The 19,771-nt window shown below is 33.0% G+C and overlaps 2 protein-coding genes across 7 annotated transcripts in view; one reads left to right on the top strand and one right to left on the bottom strand.

Annotated features, from left to right (window-relative positions):
* The window catches only part of LOC126737574 (ras-related protein Rap-2b), a 442,108-nt gene extending 425,881 nt beyond the window's left edge, over nt 1–16,227 (top strand). For 3 of the 4 annotated variants that reach the window (XM_050442558.1, XM_050442549.1, XM_050442539.1), the window contains one exon: nt 14,862–16,223. In XM_050442558.1, the coding sequence (XP_050298515.1) occupies nt 14,862–15,047 (186 nt within the window). In that variant the 3' untranslated portion in view covers nt 15,048–16,223. Of the gene's footprint in view, nt 1–14,861 lie in introns of all 4 variants that reach the window. The other variant, XM_050442565.1, reaches the window with a different exon arrangement.
* A 505-nt stretch (nt 16,228–16,732) lies between these two features.
* The window catches only part of LOC126737629 (phospholipase A1 member A-like), a 76,080-nt gene continuing 73,041 nt past the window's right edge, over nt 16,733–19,771 (bottom strand). For all 3 annotated transcript variants that reach the window (XM_050442614.1, XM_050442607.1, XM_050442621.1), the window contains exons 6-7: nt 17,412–17,586; nt 16,733–17,355 (exon numbers count right to left, since the gene is read on the bottom strand). In XM_050442614.1, coding sequence (XP_050298571.1) covers nt 17,574–17,586 — 13 coding nt within the window. In that variant the 3' untranslated portion in view covers nt 16,733–17,355; nt 17,412–17,573. The remainder of the gene's footprint in view (nt 17,356–17,411; nt 17,587–19,771) is intronic.

Genomic DNA, 19,771 nt, shown 5'->3' with positions numbered 1-19,771 from the left:
GTCGAGTAACAGCACATAAAGCGAAACAGTCGAAGTTTTTACAAAAAAAAGAACAGCGGTCTTTGATTCATAGTTTACTACTTCCTGGGACTTCTGCTGAAATCGAGGATGTTGAGCAAGAAGATAACGTGACAAGCGAAACAGAACCGAAACAAAAAGATGTAAGTTTTATTTAAGGTAGAAAGTCGCAGCAAGGGATTTCAATGTATGCCAGATGATTTGGTGCCAGTGGAAAAAGAGAAGAAAAAAAAAATGTGCATTTAAGCAAAATGATTCGAAGATAATGCGGTTTGCTGAAAAAAATAATTCTATCTCTATTTCCACTAGCGGCTCTACGTCCACATTTAGCTTGTCACAGCTAAGTATGTCGGATTCTGACAATACGCAATATATGGAGAATATAGACTTTTCAGAAGAAATACGAAAAAGATCTACGTTTTTAATAGAAAGAAATCCAAAACTTTATATAGGTATTCCTAGCCATTCATTGTTAATTGTAAATATTCTAGCGCAAAAATGTAAATTAGATAGATTAGATATTTTTTTAACTTTCAAAAAGATAAAACTAAATTTATCCTATAGAATATTAGCTGACGATTTTGGCATACAAGTTGCTAGGGTATGTAATATTATTCAAAAAACTATACCTTTATTAGCAGGTTACCTTTATCCATTTGTGCAATTTAAATCATTAAATGATGTCCAAGAAAAACTTCCTATTCCCTTTAGGCATAGATATAAAAATGTTCAATGTATTATTGACTGTTTTGAAATATCGATATAAAAACCAAGCAACCCAATACTACAGTCTCTTTCATGGTCAGAATATAAAGGTTGTAACACTATGAAATATTTAATAGCATGTACACCAAATGGTTTTATTTCTTACATTTCTAGTGGCTTTGGTGATAGAACTACTGATAAAATGATAGTTGAAGAATCAACTTTTTTGGCAAAATTAGATCCAGGGGCTCAAGTAATGGCCAACAGAGGGTTTAAGCATCTCGAAAATCAACTTTTAGCCAATAATAATCAACTGGTTAGACCACCACCTGTTTCATCAAGTCAAAAAAGTTCGAAGAATAAAGTTACAGAATCAAAAAGAATTGCAAGCTTAAGAATACATGTTGAACGAGTGATTTCTCGAATAAGGGAATTTTCCATTCTTCAACCTCATGCTAGTGTTCATTTAAGTTTAGTTAAATATTAAGATTTAATAGTGCAAATAGTTTGTGGAATTATTAATTTACAAGATTATTTAGTGAAATAAGTACACAGAGTAATATTTTACATTATTTTATTAAAAATGTTTTCCAACCAAAATTTATTCAGTTGTTTTATTACAGATTTCACAAGTTTTTCATCAAAGTCACAATGTTTAATTGTAATTTTTTTTGATTTTTCAAAATCGGGATGTGAGGTGACAAAAATTCCATGAGCTCTATTACTAAGATACATTTGTATCTGAATTTGATACAAGTATTTTTTCTTAATATTTCCGTCGGAATCTATGTAATTTAAACATGATTTTTCGGTTGTTGGACTTTTAATTTCAACTACAGATGTACTATTTATAGCATCAGGAGAGGCACCTATTAGAGGATTTTCTTGAGAAAGAAATATTCCTGCTTTCGAGAATTTTTGCCCCATTTGGTTTTCCAATACTTTTAAAATGTCACTTTCCAGATTTAATCCCCTCTTCATTGCTTTTGTTTGAAAAAGTTTTGCCCTTAAAATGCTTTCGACTAAACATCCATCTAAAACTCGACATCTGGTCACAGCATAAGCCTTTGATGCAGTAATTCGCCCATATCTCATTTCCTGCCAAATATTGCTCTCACTCTGTTTTCTAGTATCTTTTTCTACATCTAAAATTAACTGATTTTTCATTTTTGTTTTAATAAATTCAACAAAGCATGTTGAGCTTATTTCTGCTTGTAATGAATTTTTGTATGAAATTGCTAAGCTATGGATTGAAAGATCCGAATATTTATTAATGTTTTCATATCGCATTAAGGTATTTTCAATTTTCTGCCTTTTAGCTGTATATATATATTCTTGTAGTACCGAATCATTATACACCGCTTTAATTTCTTTTCCAAAATCAGATGATGAAATAAATTTTTTTGTTATCGGAGCAGATGATAACTTTGACTTTTTCCAATAACATACTTTTTCTGTTGGAGAAGGTTCTTCACTACGTCGATGCAACCACATCAAAAATGCTACTTCATGTTTACATCCTCCTTCTGACGCTGCACAGCCCTGACATTTTGCTTCCACTACTTCTTTTTCATTAGTGTTAATAACACAGAACACGTCGTAATTTTTTGACTTTATTTTATGTTCTGGCGTAATTTTAGCTTTTAGTTCACAAAGTACTCCTTGCTGTTTGACTTGTACATATCCAATGGCATTATCACCATAGTCTTTTCTACCAGACCTGAAATTAATGGTTTTCCTATCAAATCGGAAGATTTATTTTAAATAAATAAATATTATTGTCTTTATTAGTACCAAAAATGTACATAGGCGAAGTCTAGCCAAAGCTAATCTACCTAACCCAATACACTTATTACAAAATAAATTATTTTAAATACGTAGATAGCAATCTAATAAATTATCCAAAAAGAAATAATTATAATAATAACAATAAATAAATATAGTTTAAAAAAACACGCTTTTAGAGCATATCAAACTAAAAAGTAAAAAATAATTTTTAATATAAGCTGAAAACAATAATAAACGGAAAATACTAGTATTAAGGTGAAAAAAGCGTGGGGCGCTTTGTGCCATATTTTTTTTTCATATATCGAGCAACCCACTCTTTTTTCACATTAATACTAGTATTTATGTGAAAAAAGCGCAGTATAGTCGCCAGCGCCAAACTTTCCAAGTTATTTTGTTATCTTACTTAAAATGAGACGCCCGGTACCTATCACTCTTTACTCTATTATTTTTACCTATTACTATAGTGGTATATTATACCTATAACTTGACTACTTACCTTATCAATTTTATTCCACGCATTTCTGAACTTATAAAGTCTTTATTTTTATTAAAATAATCCAGCACCATGAACATATCTACTTCTGGCAAATTCCCAGAATCTGCCTTTATGAAGCCTCTTTCGACTGAAAACATTGCACAAAACTCCACTAATCAAAACAATAGTTTAACTAATAATAATAGTGTTTTATTACATTCAGGCATCAAACAAAATACAAATAATAACATCAAAAACACTGAAATGTCCGACTCAAATGCGTTCGGGGTCGGCCGCCCGCAGAGAGCTGCTGCGGCGTGACGTCAAAAATGGAGGGAGCGGCTTTTTCGGATATTCAATATTTAACATCGAATATCTAAAGATTGGATATACATAGAAAGCTGAAATTTTTACAGTTTATTTAGGATGTTAAGTGTTGTTGAATTCTATGAAAAAAATTGCGAAAAAAAAAAGTCGGCAACAAGCCCATTATGGACAGGTATTAGAGTATAGGCATCCTTTAAATCTAAATTTGCCAAAAAATCATTTCCATTGATAAGTCTTATTACAGTTTTATGGTCTTCAATTTTAAAATGCTCGGCCCTAACGTATCTATTTAGGGATTTATGATTTAAAATTAACCTAAAAGAGCCGTCTGATTTTGGGTTAAAAATATATTTGATAAAAACTGGCCTTCGCAGGGATTTACCCTTCTTAATGCACCCATCTCCAGAAATTGATCAACTGATCTAGATATTTCTTTAATTTCACTTTTCGACCACTTGGGGGCCCGGGAAGCTATAACTTGATTAGGTATTTTGATAAATGGTAATTTAAACCCTTTAATACATTCTAAAATAAATTTGTCACCAGTAATTTTAGTCCATTTACTATAAAATTGTTTTAGTCTGTCTGCCGTCTTACTAACCTCTGTCACTAACGATGGTATACCGCCCTGTCCTTTCTTGGTGACGGGCCCGATCTTCTGTAACTGCGGTCCTGATTCATTTGATTCCTGAAAGGTGCATTCCTCGAGAAACTGGGAATCCGATTTTGATATTGCTGACATCTGCCTTGACCTCTCCCTTGTACTCGCATTTGTCGAGGCAGACTCCTGGAATTTAAATATTTTGTGTTTGCTGCACCTTTTTTGATAAAGTTAGTTTTTGTAATCTTGATAGTTCTAGCTGACTTTTCCAATTGTTTGGATGTCTCTACTCGTTTATCTAGTTCCGTACCAAAAAGCCATTCGTCTGATGGAGAGGAAATCAACGTATCCTTTATATTTTTGTCTAACTGGTAAGAAACTAGTTGTTTTCGAGAATGGTTTCCATATTCAAAACATCCGTTAATAAGCGAGCTGCATCACAAAGGGGTTGTAAATATTCCTTACTTCCCTCCCCTTCCTTTTCAACTAACATCTTTGTAATGACTTCTCCAACAGCTGCAATACTCGCAGCTATCTGAGTTTGCAGATCGACTAATCGAGAGTCTCGGCGTATACTGCCTCTGAAGATGCTTTTAAAACAACTTCATTTAACTTTGGTGCCAATAAACGAGGGATATTTTCTGGAACCCGGTATTTTGAAATTAAACTGATTGGTTCTTCCTGATCCATTCCATTATCAATTATACTTGACCATGTCTCTGCCATTTCCCCATGTAATAAAGGCTCAAATTTGTTTGTATTATTCGACACCTTAGGTCCAAAAAGGAATTGACCCGAAACCTTGCTAGAAATTGATTCTATGATTTGTTCCGGTTCAACTGCAACAAAGAAATTACCCCATAAACAAACAGGCCCAAAAAAGTGTACTTTCTATATTCATATAAATATATGAATTAAAAAATATTGAGGCACAAATGTAGCTCGTAGCATGTACACCTAACTTTCAGTTAAATCACTGTATTCACCAAGCAGTGTGATTTGTTAAAACTGTGTTCACCAAACAGTTTAACCATGTGCTGTGCTAACCCAGTTGCCTAAATTAAATCATTTTAATCAGTCCTAACCAAAAACTAAAATACTGGAGTATTCTTATTTTTGCAATTTTGGGTGTATTGAAACTGTGTTCACCCAACATGCAGAAATACCCATATGTATAAAAAAAATTACGTCAACCCACAACAGTATATGTTGCCAACTATACATTATTATCTAATACTATTATTACTGTGTTCACCAGCAGTTTATTTAATCCAGAGGTCTTTACCAAACCTCAAAAATATATAAATAAACAAACTTTCCTTAGTTTCCGGTAGGTATATATCTAACATCAATGATGTACTTAACATATTTTTATTAAGCAGCCAAATGAATTTAAAAACAAAAGAACTAATTGCTGCAACTCGAAAGTCGCCTCATCTTAGGATACCGATGACGCGGCACAATTCGACTTCTTGATCTGCTGCGAGAACGCGATGACCGCGGTGATTCTCGCGCACGGCGATAATTCATGCTCCTGGAATCACTGATAACCTTGGGTGGATTCCGCTAACTTTTCTAATTTTCGTAATTGTTTTCGTATTACGCGCACTTCCTCTTGTAAAGAGGTTCCCGAATCTCTCGTATGCACTTCACGATGCTTAGGCATATTAGATACTTAAAAGTTAAAAATAACAAAAATAAAAAACGTAGAATAAGCAATTTTTATCACCAACGATTAACGTCTATACGGTTCGGCCCACAAACAAAGAATGAGACTTGGTTATGGGATATTCGGGGACGGGAGCGGAGAGCAACGAATTTTTTTTTTTGCTTAGCTTGGAAATGTGTGATTTGGAGCAGGAAGAGGGACTACGACCAGTGATCTGATTTACTGAAGACGAGGCCAAATATAACTTAAAATATCCATCGAAGCATCCCGGCTCTTTAAAGAAACTATAAATGATATGCCTTAAATTCTAGACCAGGAGATCTGCTGAAATTTTAGCCATTTATCAAGTCGCGATGCATTGTGCATTCTGGCAACGGAATATAGAAAAACAGCGTTATAAGGTTCTACTATACTTTGTATCGAAATTCAAAAACTGCTGACCGCTCTTTTTAGAATATTGAGAAAGATTTTCCGGTGCGGTATGTGGTACCCGCATTTACACTTATATTTCTAAATTTTTTAAACAAAAAATTTACCGAAATATCATATTTCGTTTTTTCCAAAAATCTTCGGACGTATTTGGATTATTTTAAATTGCCAAAGAATGGTCTATAAAGCACCAAATTAAAAAACTTTTTTTCTTTATTTAACCATCCAATAATAAAGCTCAAGTTTGGAATACCCCGTAAAAATGAGGAACGTTCGTAGATACGAAAAACCGATACTATTAAAGTAAAAAAAAAAACAATTTAAAGATTTTTGTTTAAATTTGGAATATGGATTGGGCAATAGGAGATTTGGCACGGTGCATGTCAAAATCTATAAAGTAATTTTTTTCCAGGTACAAGATTGCCTTTTGTCCGTTACAACTTTTTTATTAGGCGTTGCTGGCGATTTCTAAAATACAAAATAATTTCTCTCTCTTATTATGAAACTTTTTGTTTTCTTTTAGTTTCTTCGACCTTTATCGAGAAAAATAAACAAAATGTAATTTTCTTTTGCTAGCTAGTTTAAACTTTCTTTGAGATGCTCTCTAAGATTTGATTTTATTTGAAAAATCTGTTGTTTTTATTAGATCTGATACTTACTTTTAACTGGCAAGTTATATCAAATGAAGAAAATGAGTTTAAAACTGTTTTATAATGTGGGGCAAAAGTAATCACCCTAAGTAAGATGTTCTTTTACTGTGCTTTTTTTTTTAATGAAAATCTTTGGTTCTGCTTGTAAAATTTGTTAATTTAATGCACTTGCATTTATTTCATTAAGTTGAAAAAATTATATTAGGCAAGCACAGTTGACGACCATACGAGCCGATTTTATTGCATTTTCCATCTGGTAACCGTCTCTACGTAAGCCTTGTCATTAAAATAATGTAATATCGAGAGTTTGTAATTAATGTAAAACCGCAGTAATGCACATTAGTAATGAAAAAAATAATAAACTCACCAAAGTAACACATCTCAACATCTTAACTCAGTTTAACTCAGCCGGGCAGGACACACAGACAGGAGACTCCACCAAACTCCGAGTCTAATAGGACTGAAGAATTAATCTATATTAATGTAAAATTGATTGAACTTATATTCACACCTTTCAATTACTTTTTACAATTGCGGAAATCTTACAAATTTTCTAAAAAATTTACTTTTCAGAAAAATGAATGCATAGTACTTCATTTTTTATTTAACTACAAGAACTTATACTTTATGAATCTAAACAAAGTCTTACTCTTTATGAATTTTAAAAGAAAATTATTTTAATTATTTAATGATTGACATCTTTATTCCTTTCTTGGTTATTTAACTAAACTTGAATATGGAGTGCCAGGAAAAAATTATCAATTAATAATTCAACAATATCCACATACTTTGCCAACTCTCGTTTTGTCTCAGGATCCTTAGCCGATGTAGCTTGTAACGGGTCAATTCTGTTTAGGGACCTCAGAAATCGAGGATTACTAAGTGCCTCCGCCTTTCTTGTTATAAAGGATTGAAGTTGTCAAACAAGTTGTATCTGCTAGGTTGTTACCACAAAGATACAATATTGTGATAGTAATTAAATATTTATTGACTATAATAAGTACAGTACCTTATTAATACATTCTCTTTGAGGGGCCATTATGGAGGCAATGTAAAACATTACCCCGAGACTATGCGTTTTCTGAGCTTGTCCCTTACGAGTCCCTTCGCTGTGGCTTTGCACCCTGTGACGTGACTGATCTGTTTGTTTTCGCTATTGTGTGGTCTTAGTTTGGTTGACACTCTGTTGTGCCGGTATTTCGTATTTTTGACTGGTTATCGATTGTTAATTGGCTACGATATCCTTTCTAAAAGGGCAATTTCATTGTTATCCTATAACCCCTATACAGAGTTTGTGGAGTGGAAGTGTTGAGATTCCTAGCGGTTGTGAGCGAATCGTTCGAAATGTGATGGCGGCTTACATAATTTTATGGTGACTATTTACCTACCTCCATGCATTCCCCGTTTGCCTTGTTGCGCTGTAGTACTCACAGCTTTGCCAAAGTATACCCTAAAATCTTACTTTAAATTGAGACATCTTGTCACGCCACGTTTGGAACTGATTCTTTGTCACAGGATATTTGGCTGATCGCGATAGACTTCTCTGAGATGTTGCTTCAGTGGAATGTGCAGGGATTTGGCTATCTTTTGGTGTATGTATTTTTAAAATTCGTGTAAATAAATATAATAATTACACAATTTCTGATAGCACCATGGTCTCCCTAAAAACTATTGGCAGCGGTGCCTGTGACCGTCATTTCCGGTAGGGCATTGCTGCCGGATTTCTGTTCTGAGTTTGTCTTCTCTTGTTCGTGTTGACTCAGGCATGACGTCTTTCACCGGTATGTTGTGTTTTCGCCGGCGATGCTTGGCACCGGGATTGAGCTGAAGCTGTTGTTCTTCACTCTTGTGGCAGATGTAAATAATTTGTTTTTTTTTCTATAGTTTTGTTTTGACGAGGAAGAGGGATAGCACTAGATTTTCGGTAGTTTCGTCGTCTCTATAAATAGGGAGTTTCGATTCGGCTATCTTAGTTCAGTCGAGTAAGTGGTGCCAGAAGTTGCTTGAGCAGCGTGCGATCATTTTTGCCAATTAAGTCAGGTTCGTTGTTGCTGTGGCTCCCAGTTAAGGGAAATCTAACTGGCGCTGCCACTGGTGGTATTTCCCATTTGATTTAATGTTTGATATGTGTTTGGAAAACACATTCCAAACAAGTTAAACCCCAAACAAAATTGTGCCGCCACTGTGTTTTAGACAAAGAAATCTTTTACGTATGTTCGTCCCTCTTTAACACAATCAAACCGCCAAATTCCCGAAATCGGGGCGAATTAGATGCGGCGCGGACAAGTACGTAACGATTTACTACAGCCCCCGTCCCCCGTCGCGACAGTCACATTTCACACTCGCTCGAAGACACATTGCTCTTGTTTCTAGCTCAAATTTTCCTCTCGCCACAAATTGTCGAGTGACAATTATTTGCTCTCATCGCAGAAAAATTGCAATTTAAATATTTTATTTGCTCTTAATCATTAAGATAACGATTTTTATATTAAACCTATCTATTTTTATGCGAAATGTCCTCAATTTAAGTACCATTTTGTGTGCAAAAATAACTGTACGATAGTTATTTTTGGCTCGGTAATTAAACCAATTGATAACATAAGACGACGTTGTCTCGTTAATTGGGTCTGATGGTGATGGCTGCTGCTTGTGGTACCTGTGCATTGATACTTACCTGTTCTGGGTTCCGATTGTGAGAAAACCATACAACGTTACCTTTTAAGTTTATTGTACTGTATGGCTGACCAATCTACTCAGATTTCATAATGTTGTTAATGTAAAGTACCTACAAATCAAAAACATTCAGTGTAGTGCTTTCCTGATTTAAACCTAGAGTTTACTGATGAATTAGTGTCTCAATAAGTGTTATAGAAATAAATAGACAGTTTTTCATTCGCTCTCCTTGTATTTAAATTAAATTGAAGTATAACTTGATACCAAATTGATGTAAAAAAAAGGTATCAAATTTTGCTGGTATTTTTGATAATTTGTTTTGTTGTATATTAATAATTTTACTGTTGTTATTTTAGTTAAGAAAAGCATACATTGATGAGCGTATGACTTAAATTTAAGATTATTTGTTTTCGTTGAAATACACCCCAGTTTTCTTATTTTAACACTGATTGGGTGACTACAGAAATATTTATTTTACAACAAATAAATATTCTCACAAATGTAATAATTTGGTGTTTTATTTACTAGTTGCAGTCTAGCCTAAATAAAGGTAAAGTAGCTCAGGGTTTTGGTTAAAGTATACCCGAATAAAATTAGACTGGATCCGGTTGCCTCTGGTAAAAAAGTTCTTCTATTTGTACATTCAAAATAGAACCCCTACGGTATAGCCCGGGAGCCAGTGACAGATTTTTGTCAACCATCGCAACCCTAGCCAAACTTTGTGGAGTGTTAGATTTAGTTGTCCTCTAAAGCAAAATGACCGTCAGCTGGTCCACTAGCGGTGGGTGGGCCAATGGGAGGGCCGAAAACACGTAAAAAAAAATTCAACTTTCAGTCATTTCAACCCTGCCGAAATTTTTGTAGATGGTAGTTTATATAATTATTTAAATAAAAAAAGTCGTCAGCAGGCTGTATGTTGGTGGAAATCCCGTCAGCTGACCATGAAAACATTTGCTGAAAATTGACGACACACATCCTGGCCTGCGTTTGCAGCTAGAGGAGGGATCATTCGGCGTTAAAAGGATAAAGAAACCGTTTTCAAGGCAATCAGTTGATCTCACTCTTGAGCAAACTATTAATGCAGATGCTGCTAATAAGCTGACTGGAATTTCTCATATCACAAGTTCGATAGCAGCTAGACAGCGATGGTGCCGCAGCCACACCATTCAATCTGCGATTATTAGTCATACGTTAGATGATGCACATTTAACTAAAAAACAAGACGTGACACAAGATTTGTCAAAGGGTGTGATTAAAAAAAACAGCAGTCAACTAGCTCGATTAATTAGTGGAATAAAACGAAATATCAACCCGTTTGATAAAGTTTTAAACAAAAATAATTTATACAACATTTCTACTGGCCAAGCTGCACCAGAAAATGTCGCTGACTTTTTTTTGAGTGTTGAAGAAACTGGAAATCAGCAGAGACAAAAAATTATACAATTGTGTGTAGACGATCCAAGTAAGTTTGATCAGGCTATTTCACAAAATAAACTTCATACTTTTGCCAGTATCATCAGAAAAAAAAATTGTCAATTGCTGAAATCTTGCGTACCCAGTACCTTTGTCAATGTGCCATCTTGATGGTTCTATTTGCAAGACTGAAAAATCGGCTCTGATGAAATTGTTGGACAAAGAAGTTCAATCACAAGCACCTACAAACACAGATGTGATTATCTACGATGGATTTTTCATTCTTCACTTGATGAAAGAAGTACCAAATACTTTTGGAAACATTTCTCTACAACTTCTGCAGTGGATTTGTGCAACTCCAACAAAAGTTATTATAGTCACATTCGACAGATACATTTTCCCGTCCATAAAAGATACGGAGCGTAAGATGAGGGGTATGGAAATATCTGATTATCGGATTGATGGTCCCGATCAGTTGCGAACGAAAGATTTGGCTATGGAGTTGAAAAATCCGAATTTCAAAGAAGCAATCGTCAATTTCTTCATTCAACACTGGGCTGAAAATCACATGGCATCTTATATGAATAATAAAGAGATTTATATCAACTGTGAATCATGTTATAAATATCAAGTGAACGATGGAAAAATTGTCAAAACGTTGGAGCCGTCATTGACGTGCCCCGCGCACGAGGAGGCGGATACCAAAATGATTTTTCACGTTTCGCAGTTGAAGTTCGATGCGAATATTACAATTCGTTGCTCTGATACAGATGTGTTAATCATCATGCTCGGTAATATGTCTCAAATACGTTACAACCATCACACTCATATGGAAGTTGGTACCGGCAATAACCATCGCTTTATTGACGTTACGAAATTATTCGACACTCTTGGAAAAGATGTGAGCGAAGCGCTGCCTGCCTTCCATGCTTTCACCGGGTGCGACTTCAATCCATAATTTTTCCGCAAAGGAAAAAAGCGACCGCTGGCAATAATGAGAGAAAGTTCTCGCTTCATTGAAGCATTCACACAAATCTCGATGCCATCGCATGAGAAGAGTGAACCTTTTAAAGTGATTGAAGAGTATATCTGTGCTGTGTACGGATTTAAAAAATTACAAAAAGTTAACCAGGCAAGAGAAGCAACTTTTCATAAAAATTACAAAATTGGTAGAAATGACGTCTTTGAGTTGCCGAAAACAAATATTGATGGGTCAAGTCTACCGCCGTGCCAAGCTGAATTAGTCAATCAATTTTCAAGAGCATGTTACATATCCGAAACATGGGCACATGCACACCTAAAAGTGCCCAATGGAAATGATCCATCGGAATATGGATGGACACAAGTCAATGATACTTTTAGGTACATCTGGTTTACTGGATCTGGACAGTTACCAGTTTCTGTCGATGACATGACTATGCAGCCTGAAGAAGGTGAAAATTTTTTAATTTACTCTATACTTTTATTATATTTCGTTTGATACGGTGCGTAAATGCTTATTGCATGCATAGTATGCATATTATTTTTTTTTATAGATAACATTAGTGATGATGATGACCTAATATCACAGGCAAGCTCTAATAGTGAGTCTGAATGCGATGATCAAGATAACGATAGTTGTACCAGTCACAGTGAAGATGAAATTGATGATGAACAGTCAATAGCCTTTATTTTGACAAAAACTTGCCTTTTTCACTACAAAATGTATTTTTTAATAATTTTTTTTTTAAACTGTAAATTATATATAAATTTCATTAATTTCATAAAAAAATTCAATTAATTAAAATTTATAACAATTTATAATGAGAAATATCTGCTACAATGCATGAAATATATGTATCACTAACAGGTTTGTACGTATCATGTAAAATTTACGTCAAATAATATTATAATAATAATGTAAGTCATTTTAACCCTGCTGAAATTTTTATAGATGGTAGTTTATGTAATTATTTAAATAAAAAAAAATCGTCAGCCGGCTGCATGTCGGTGGAAAGCCCGTCAGCTGATACACTTAACAACGCGGGTGGGTAGCATATGTGATTTACGCGCTACACCTTTCACAGCGCTAGCTGACGCCTTTTCCACCGACATACAATCGGCTGACGATTTTTTTTATTTAAATAATTATATAAACTATCATCTCTATAAATTTCAGCAGGGTTGAAATGACTGAAATTAAAAAAAAAATTTACATGTTTTCATGGTCAGCTGACGGGCTTTCCACCAACATACAGCCGGCTGACGATTTTTTTTATTTAAATAATTATATAAACTACCATCTACAAAAATTTCGGCAGGGTTGAAATGACTGAAAGTTGAAATTTTTTTTACGTGTTTTCGGCCCTCCCATTGGCCCACCCACCGCTGGTGCGCTAGCTGATGGTCATTTTGCCTTAAAGCACAACGAAATTTAGTACTCCACAAAGTTTGGTCAAGGTTGAAATTGGTCAAAAAAATCTGTCACTGGCTCCCGGGCTAGTAGCAGTGGCGGAGCAAATACGAAAATTTGATTTGTTTACTCTAATATGGTTGAGGGGAAATCCATACTCATTTAAGGATTCGAAGCAAGGATCCACTACTCATCTCATTTGCCAGCCTTAACAACGGCTTACTGGACTTAGATTCTTTGAAAGAGGGCTACCAAGGTTTTATTACTCTACTCCAGTAATTTCTTATTTTTGGTTTTATGGCTTAAAGGCCAGTAGCTTGATGCTCATAGGTTATTTATCTTTTCGCTCTCTGTAGCTCCATCGGCAACTATCGGGGAAAGAATTATTGTTACTTTAGAGGTTTTGCTATTGCTGGAATAACTTGGTCATACAGAGTGATCTGTCTGGAGAATATTTGCTATACTAGAAAAAGAAAAACCCTCCGTGGAGGTGAGTCATAAAATATAATTTGTTTGGTTCTTATAAGGATGGTTCTGGAATAATTATGATGATTGTACACTAGGGTTTTTTTTCTTTTAAATTTTGGGGCTTACCACCGTTAATGGTCCTGTACCTGCCTTATGGGTCGTACTGTGGCTGTACGACTTCAAGAATCAACCCGGTGGTCACTATTTGGAGAGTTCTGCTCCGCTGTAACTATACTATTCCATGTGGCTGCTTCGCTGTGGTTTGAAGCGTACTTATATAGGGCGCATGTAGGGTGGCTTGACCCTACTGGCGAGGTTGATGATACGGATTTACTGGTATCAAAATACACATATAGTACTTATGATATGTCATACGTAAATATGACATTGGGAGCTTATGACGTCATGCACTCACAGTAAATTACGCTTAACTGACCAAATTTATATATTTTATGGCGGTCTTAAACTTAAAATCTTATTTTATGAATCTTTCAATGCAATTATATCAAAAATCTTAAATTATAAATTATATCAAAACTTCTTTACTTATATGGTTGTAATTATTTAAACATAGCTTAACCTCGCGCCTATATTTAATTTTAGTTCTTTTATTAACAATTTCTCTTGTTTTTTTTTAGTTAATATTGTAGCAGCATCCTCTATTTAGAATATTATTATTACATTGCACTTCTACATTTATATAACTGTTAACTAAAGTTAAAATAAAGAATATAGTATTTGAACCAAGGTTTCTGTATTTCTATTACGTGCATACAGAGTGTGGCTGTCAACTAGGTTTGTATCGGACAACTAGGGACTTCAATAGTTTTTTTTAATAGTTATAATTTTTTTTCTTTCTTTTAAAAACATGAAGGTCTGCTGACCAGCTGAATAGTATTGTGCAACTTGGGAGTTGATTGTTCATGATTAAGGTTGGGTTTTAAGGAAATAAGAGAATAGAATTGACATTTTTCTGCTGGCATAATGGTGTTTAATTATGTGGCGTCCTCTCTCTCTCTCTCTATTAGTAAGCTACCCTATCCGACTGTAGCTGGGGCCACCATAATGGTCAGTAACTTAGTGTTTTTTTATTGAATTCAATTTTTAAAGTAAAAGAGGGACTTAACGCTCCTAATAAGTTAATTATAGGGAGTTTGATTTATTATTTATGTTTTTTTTTAACCTTATAGGATTATCATTTTTTTGTAAACAAAAAATACTTCCCCCATTAACTTTTCTGTTTTTTTATTTAGGTTAAATACAACCTCTCACCCGCTTTACGTAGACGCAGGCGACAATCTTTACCGACCGGCCCAACTGGACCAGGAACTCCATCCCATCCATCTACAGCTCCAATGATTCCAAGTGCTGTCCAGCTACAGCATCTACAGCAGATAAGGGATAAACACGGAAAAAGAAATTCTTGTATAATTTCCTAAATACGAATTATTTTTTATTCTCATGATTATTCAAAATTTAATTTCGGTTTTATTAAAGCGTTATGTTAAGTTTAGTTGATACACTTTTATCTTTAAATTATTGATGAGTGGTTTTTTTTAATATTTTTTGAATCTAAAATAATGAGAAATAGATTTTCATACTTCACATTTCTTCATACACTCATTAATATACCTATGTAATGTCTATGTTAATAAAAAATATTTTCTTTTTTCTATGATGAGTATAAATTTAATTATATTTAATTTAAAACTTACTACATCAAAACATAAAAAAAAATCAAATAATAGATTAAGAATTATTATATTATTAAATATAAGGAAAGTAGAAATTAAATTTGTAAGCAAGTAGAAATACGCAATGTTCAAAACCATTTCTCAGATTTCTTCCCTTTTTTATCAACTTTATTATTAAGCTAAAATTACATTTTGCTTATTGTCTAAAAATTCTTAGAAATAATTTATGTCAAGAAAAATGGATTTCTTTTTCTATTTATTTAATTGTTTGTAATTAAAACCCTTATTTTTTGTGCATCTTGTTCATTTTATTATTTTAATTTTATTTCATGTGTTTAGCTATAAAAATTACCATTATTACGATAAATTTTTAGTTTAATTATTTAAATGTTTTGTTTAAATCTGAACTGTAACACCAAGAACAAAGTAGTTACTTTGCCTGCTTACAAAGGGTACAGTATCTTCCATAAGTGTATGTATTTAAGAAGTGTGTATTAAAAAAAGTGCATAATTTTAGTAGAAGCGAACAACCGATGACTATATGTTAGAAATAGAGTATTATTGGATAGAAAATTGGTAGAAGGAAAAGTTTTAATGTGCGAACATATATAACATTTTAGATGTAAGCTGAAATAATTTTTCTTTATTTATTTTCTTATAATCTATTACTTTAAATATACCAAAAAAATTTATGAACTCAAAAACTTTTAACTAACTATTATACACCATATCAAGTGAATTTTAATGTCAATTTAAAATATGTATTTTTTTAAATTAAATTTTTGTTTAGATATTTTAAAAAAGCAAAAATTCTATGTGATGAAAACTTTACTCACTCACTAAAAAAAATAAGACCAGAAAAAAATATAAAAAATTTGGTAATATCTCAGGCCATTATGAGAACTATTTAGTGATATACATTTTAATTATGCAAAATATTTTAAGAATATCCCTTAAATTCGTAAGCTTTTTCTGGAATATTCCCCTGATTACTATTTAAAGAATTATTTTATTAATTTTAAAGATTTTTTTAAAGAATATTACGAATTTAGCAATTAATAAAGAATGAATTTTCTTTATGAATTGCTAATAGTATTGATGATAGTATTCAGATATTTATAGGACATTTATGAGCTGAGAAAAGGGTTTTTTGTTAGACAATGTTTTAAGTTTTTTGAATACAAATTAAAACAAAACATATCAAAATATAAACCAGCAAAAATTACTTTAACTTTTGTTAGTAAGAAAAGTTAAAGCAAATAGGGTAGCTTAAAAACAATTTTTAATTTTTATCACCGTAAGTACAAAAAACATAAAGTTTTGGAAACAGAAAAATTTAATGATTTTCTATAGTTTTATCAGAATTTTTTATTTTTCTTTCACAATTAAAGAAAAACCTCGTAAATGTTTACATATTAAGATTTCGGCTAGAATCCTATAATAATTTACAGTTTTAATTACCTTTAAGTAAAAAAAAATCCGAGTCACTTTTACTCTCGTATTTCATTTGAAATTAATTTTTAAATAATATAAAAGAGGAATAATTATAAAAGCTACCAATCTAAGATTACGCTGATTGATTCTCTATCGTTAGTCCCTAGAACGTCACCAAATTTTAAAATTATATTTCATCGTTATTTTTAAAGAACCAATAGGTATTTTGACATTCCCATTACTTTTGAAAATCAATCTTTTTATCTTGTTTGTCTTACCAATTTATGGTATTTAAATGATCAAAAAAAACACACACAATATATTCTATACTAAAGAAATACCTTTTTGTTCCCTTTAAAGTTTTATATATTAGAATATTTTAACTTATTTTTTTCTAAATATAAGATTATTTCTATTTCTAAATATAAAAATAAGAGTATATACAATACCATTAATCTAACTTTAATCATATATATTAAATTTCATTATTATATAAGGGGTAATTTCCAATAAAAAGATGTCAATTGTAAAAGTGTGTACTTATTTACTTCCTGTACTGTTACGAAAATTCATGGAAAAAGGTGACTGATGTCTTGTTTTGAAGTAGTAGATGCCATATCTAAAATAAAATATTGGATTAATTAATGTGTTGAAAGAACGCGTAGGTTATGATACTTATAAGTCTCAGGATCTCCGAAGTAAACATCAGTTTCTTCCAGACACCTACTATCAAGGGCATCCCTTAAGCTTTTACATCGCATACTCTTAAAAGCTCTTGGAGATCGAATAGATTCTGCAAAGAGCTCGAAGGATCGTCCATGGTTGCAGAAAATTCCATCAGTTAGTTTTACTATCAATTAAAATTATAATTAAATAGGAACATGTAAAGAAATATTATAAATAAAAAGTAAATATAATATTAAATAAGTATCATATTGCTCACTGTTACTCCATCACGAAGTATATTAAATAATTTTAGCTTATTTATTTTAATTTTTGAGTATTGTAACTCCTACAGACTGTTATTAAATAAGGGTCAGATCCTTCGCAGAGTGATTTTTTTAAGTATTTGTAGGGTAAAGAGTTTTATAGCATATAGCATAGTTCATATAGCATAGTTTATATACATGTGTGGTCTAAAATACTTGGTTTCAACTTATTTTTATTTTCATGTTCTCTGCATAATTTCCTAAATGATGCCGATTTCTGAACAAAAATTGGTACCTCAGGTGATTAAGCATAAGAAATTTAAATTTGTTTTTAATTTAGATCTTACTTAGAGAGGGCACTATCTGCGTCTCTTTTATGACTTTCACAAGGTCATGATTCTTTTTTTTTCTATCTTGTAATATATTTATTATCAAAGAAACTATTGGTTTACAGGTTTCGCGGATCCTAGTCTAGCGAGGGAGTCAGCTTTCTCGTTTTGCAGTCACTTGCATAGCCCAAGTGACTAGACACCCAGACAAGCTGAATCCTGCAGCCCACCTTTTTTTATTTCCTCGAAAATCTGTATGCATTCCAATATGAATCTGGAGCTCCTTTTTCGGTCGTAATAGTCTTAATGGCAGGCCTTGATATCGAAACAGATTAATACGACAGACGTTTGCGTTGACAGCAATTCAGGATTTTTTGTTTGCATTTTAATACATCGAAGACTTTAACCTGGAAGTTAGTAACGTGCTCGCTTAGAAAGCTTCAATAGCTCTATTGTTCATTCTGTACATCCCTATAGCAACAAGGAACCGTTGGAATCCCGTTACTGCTCTCTTGGTTTTTGTTGAATTTCAATTTATTTTTCACGTCAAAACTTTGTATATTTGTTGGTCCCATAATGCCCTAGTGGAACGGAATATGTCATTATGTATTCTTGTTTCACATATAATGTGTTAGTAGATTTTACATTTTTGCCTAAAATACAATTGCACGTCGGTTTCTTGTTAAAATGTGGATAATTTTTACGAGTTACCCAGGCATCACATATCCTTCAATGGATGTCTAGTATTGGTCCAAACTAAGTCGAAATATCCATGGATTAATAATGAACATATGGAGAAGGATAATGCTTATGGGTAATCCTATAGACTTTAAAATGACTTTGTCCAGTAGAATTCCACTGACGTTCCAAAAGATTAGTCGAAAAATTTGTCTTAAATTTATAGGCCGTACGACAGATTAACGAATTTTTTAATCTCACGGTTTAAAAAAAAGAAGCAACTGGACAAATGACGATAAAAAGCCATTGAGCTGATGTTTTTTTAACTATCTCTCATATGTCAATTTTTGGTTCAAAATCGAACTACGCGTTAATGAGCGTATTTTTTGGTAACGATTGACCACATCGATGAGTCAAGTCAATTTGTTTGTGACGTGAAGCTGGACGTTGTCGGTTGTTGCTGGATTTGTCGGAATCGTTGAAGCCATTCACCAACTACCAGCCATATAAACAATACAAATATTTATGAAAATGTTCGATAGCTTTTGCTTCTGCTAATAGTTCTTATCTGGTCACATAATATTTTTTTTTTAAGTTTTGTTGGTCTCTAACTGAAATAAGCTATCATTTGCTCCCTTCTTTAGATATTTATGAAAAGATGACTTCCATTCCAACATTGCTTGCATCCGTATCCAAAATATTATAAGAGCCAGGAGGCTTCTTAACTGATTTGTGTCAGTGGGTCGTGGTCAATTTTTGATTGCTTTGACTTTATCCGGTTCGATCTTAACACCATTTGCTGGTATAATATGGCCGAGATATCTTTTTGAAATTAGCAACATTTTTTAAGAAACAACCTCAGATTGGCCTCTCGGACCTTAACAAATACCTTTTTGCATATTCCTTAAATAGTCTTCAAATATTTTTCGCAGTATACTAAGATCATTTAGATAAATCAAGCATGATTGTTATGTCCCTTCACGTAAAACAGTTTCTATAAATCTCTTAAAGGCGGCTGGAGGATTACGAGTTCAAAGGATAATACTGTAAATTGCCAAGGACCTGTTCCATTTCAAAAACCCGTTCTTTTTCTTATCTT

The sequence above is a fragment of the Anthonomus grandis genome, chromosome 1 (assembly GCF_022605725.1).
Source record: "Anthonomus grandis grandis chromosome 1, icAntGran1.3, whole genome shotgun sequence".
Classification (NCBI taxonomy): domain Eukaryota; kingdom Metazoa; phylum Arthropoda; class Insecta; order Coleoptera; family Curculionidae; genus Anthonomus; species Anthonomus grandis.
Note: the sequence above shows the minus strand (reverse complement) of the source record. Positions and strands in the feature narration are given on the sequence as shown.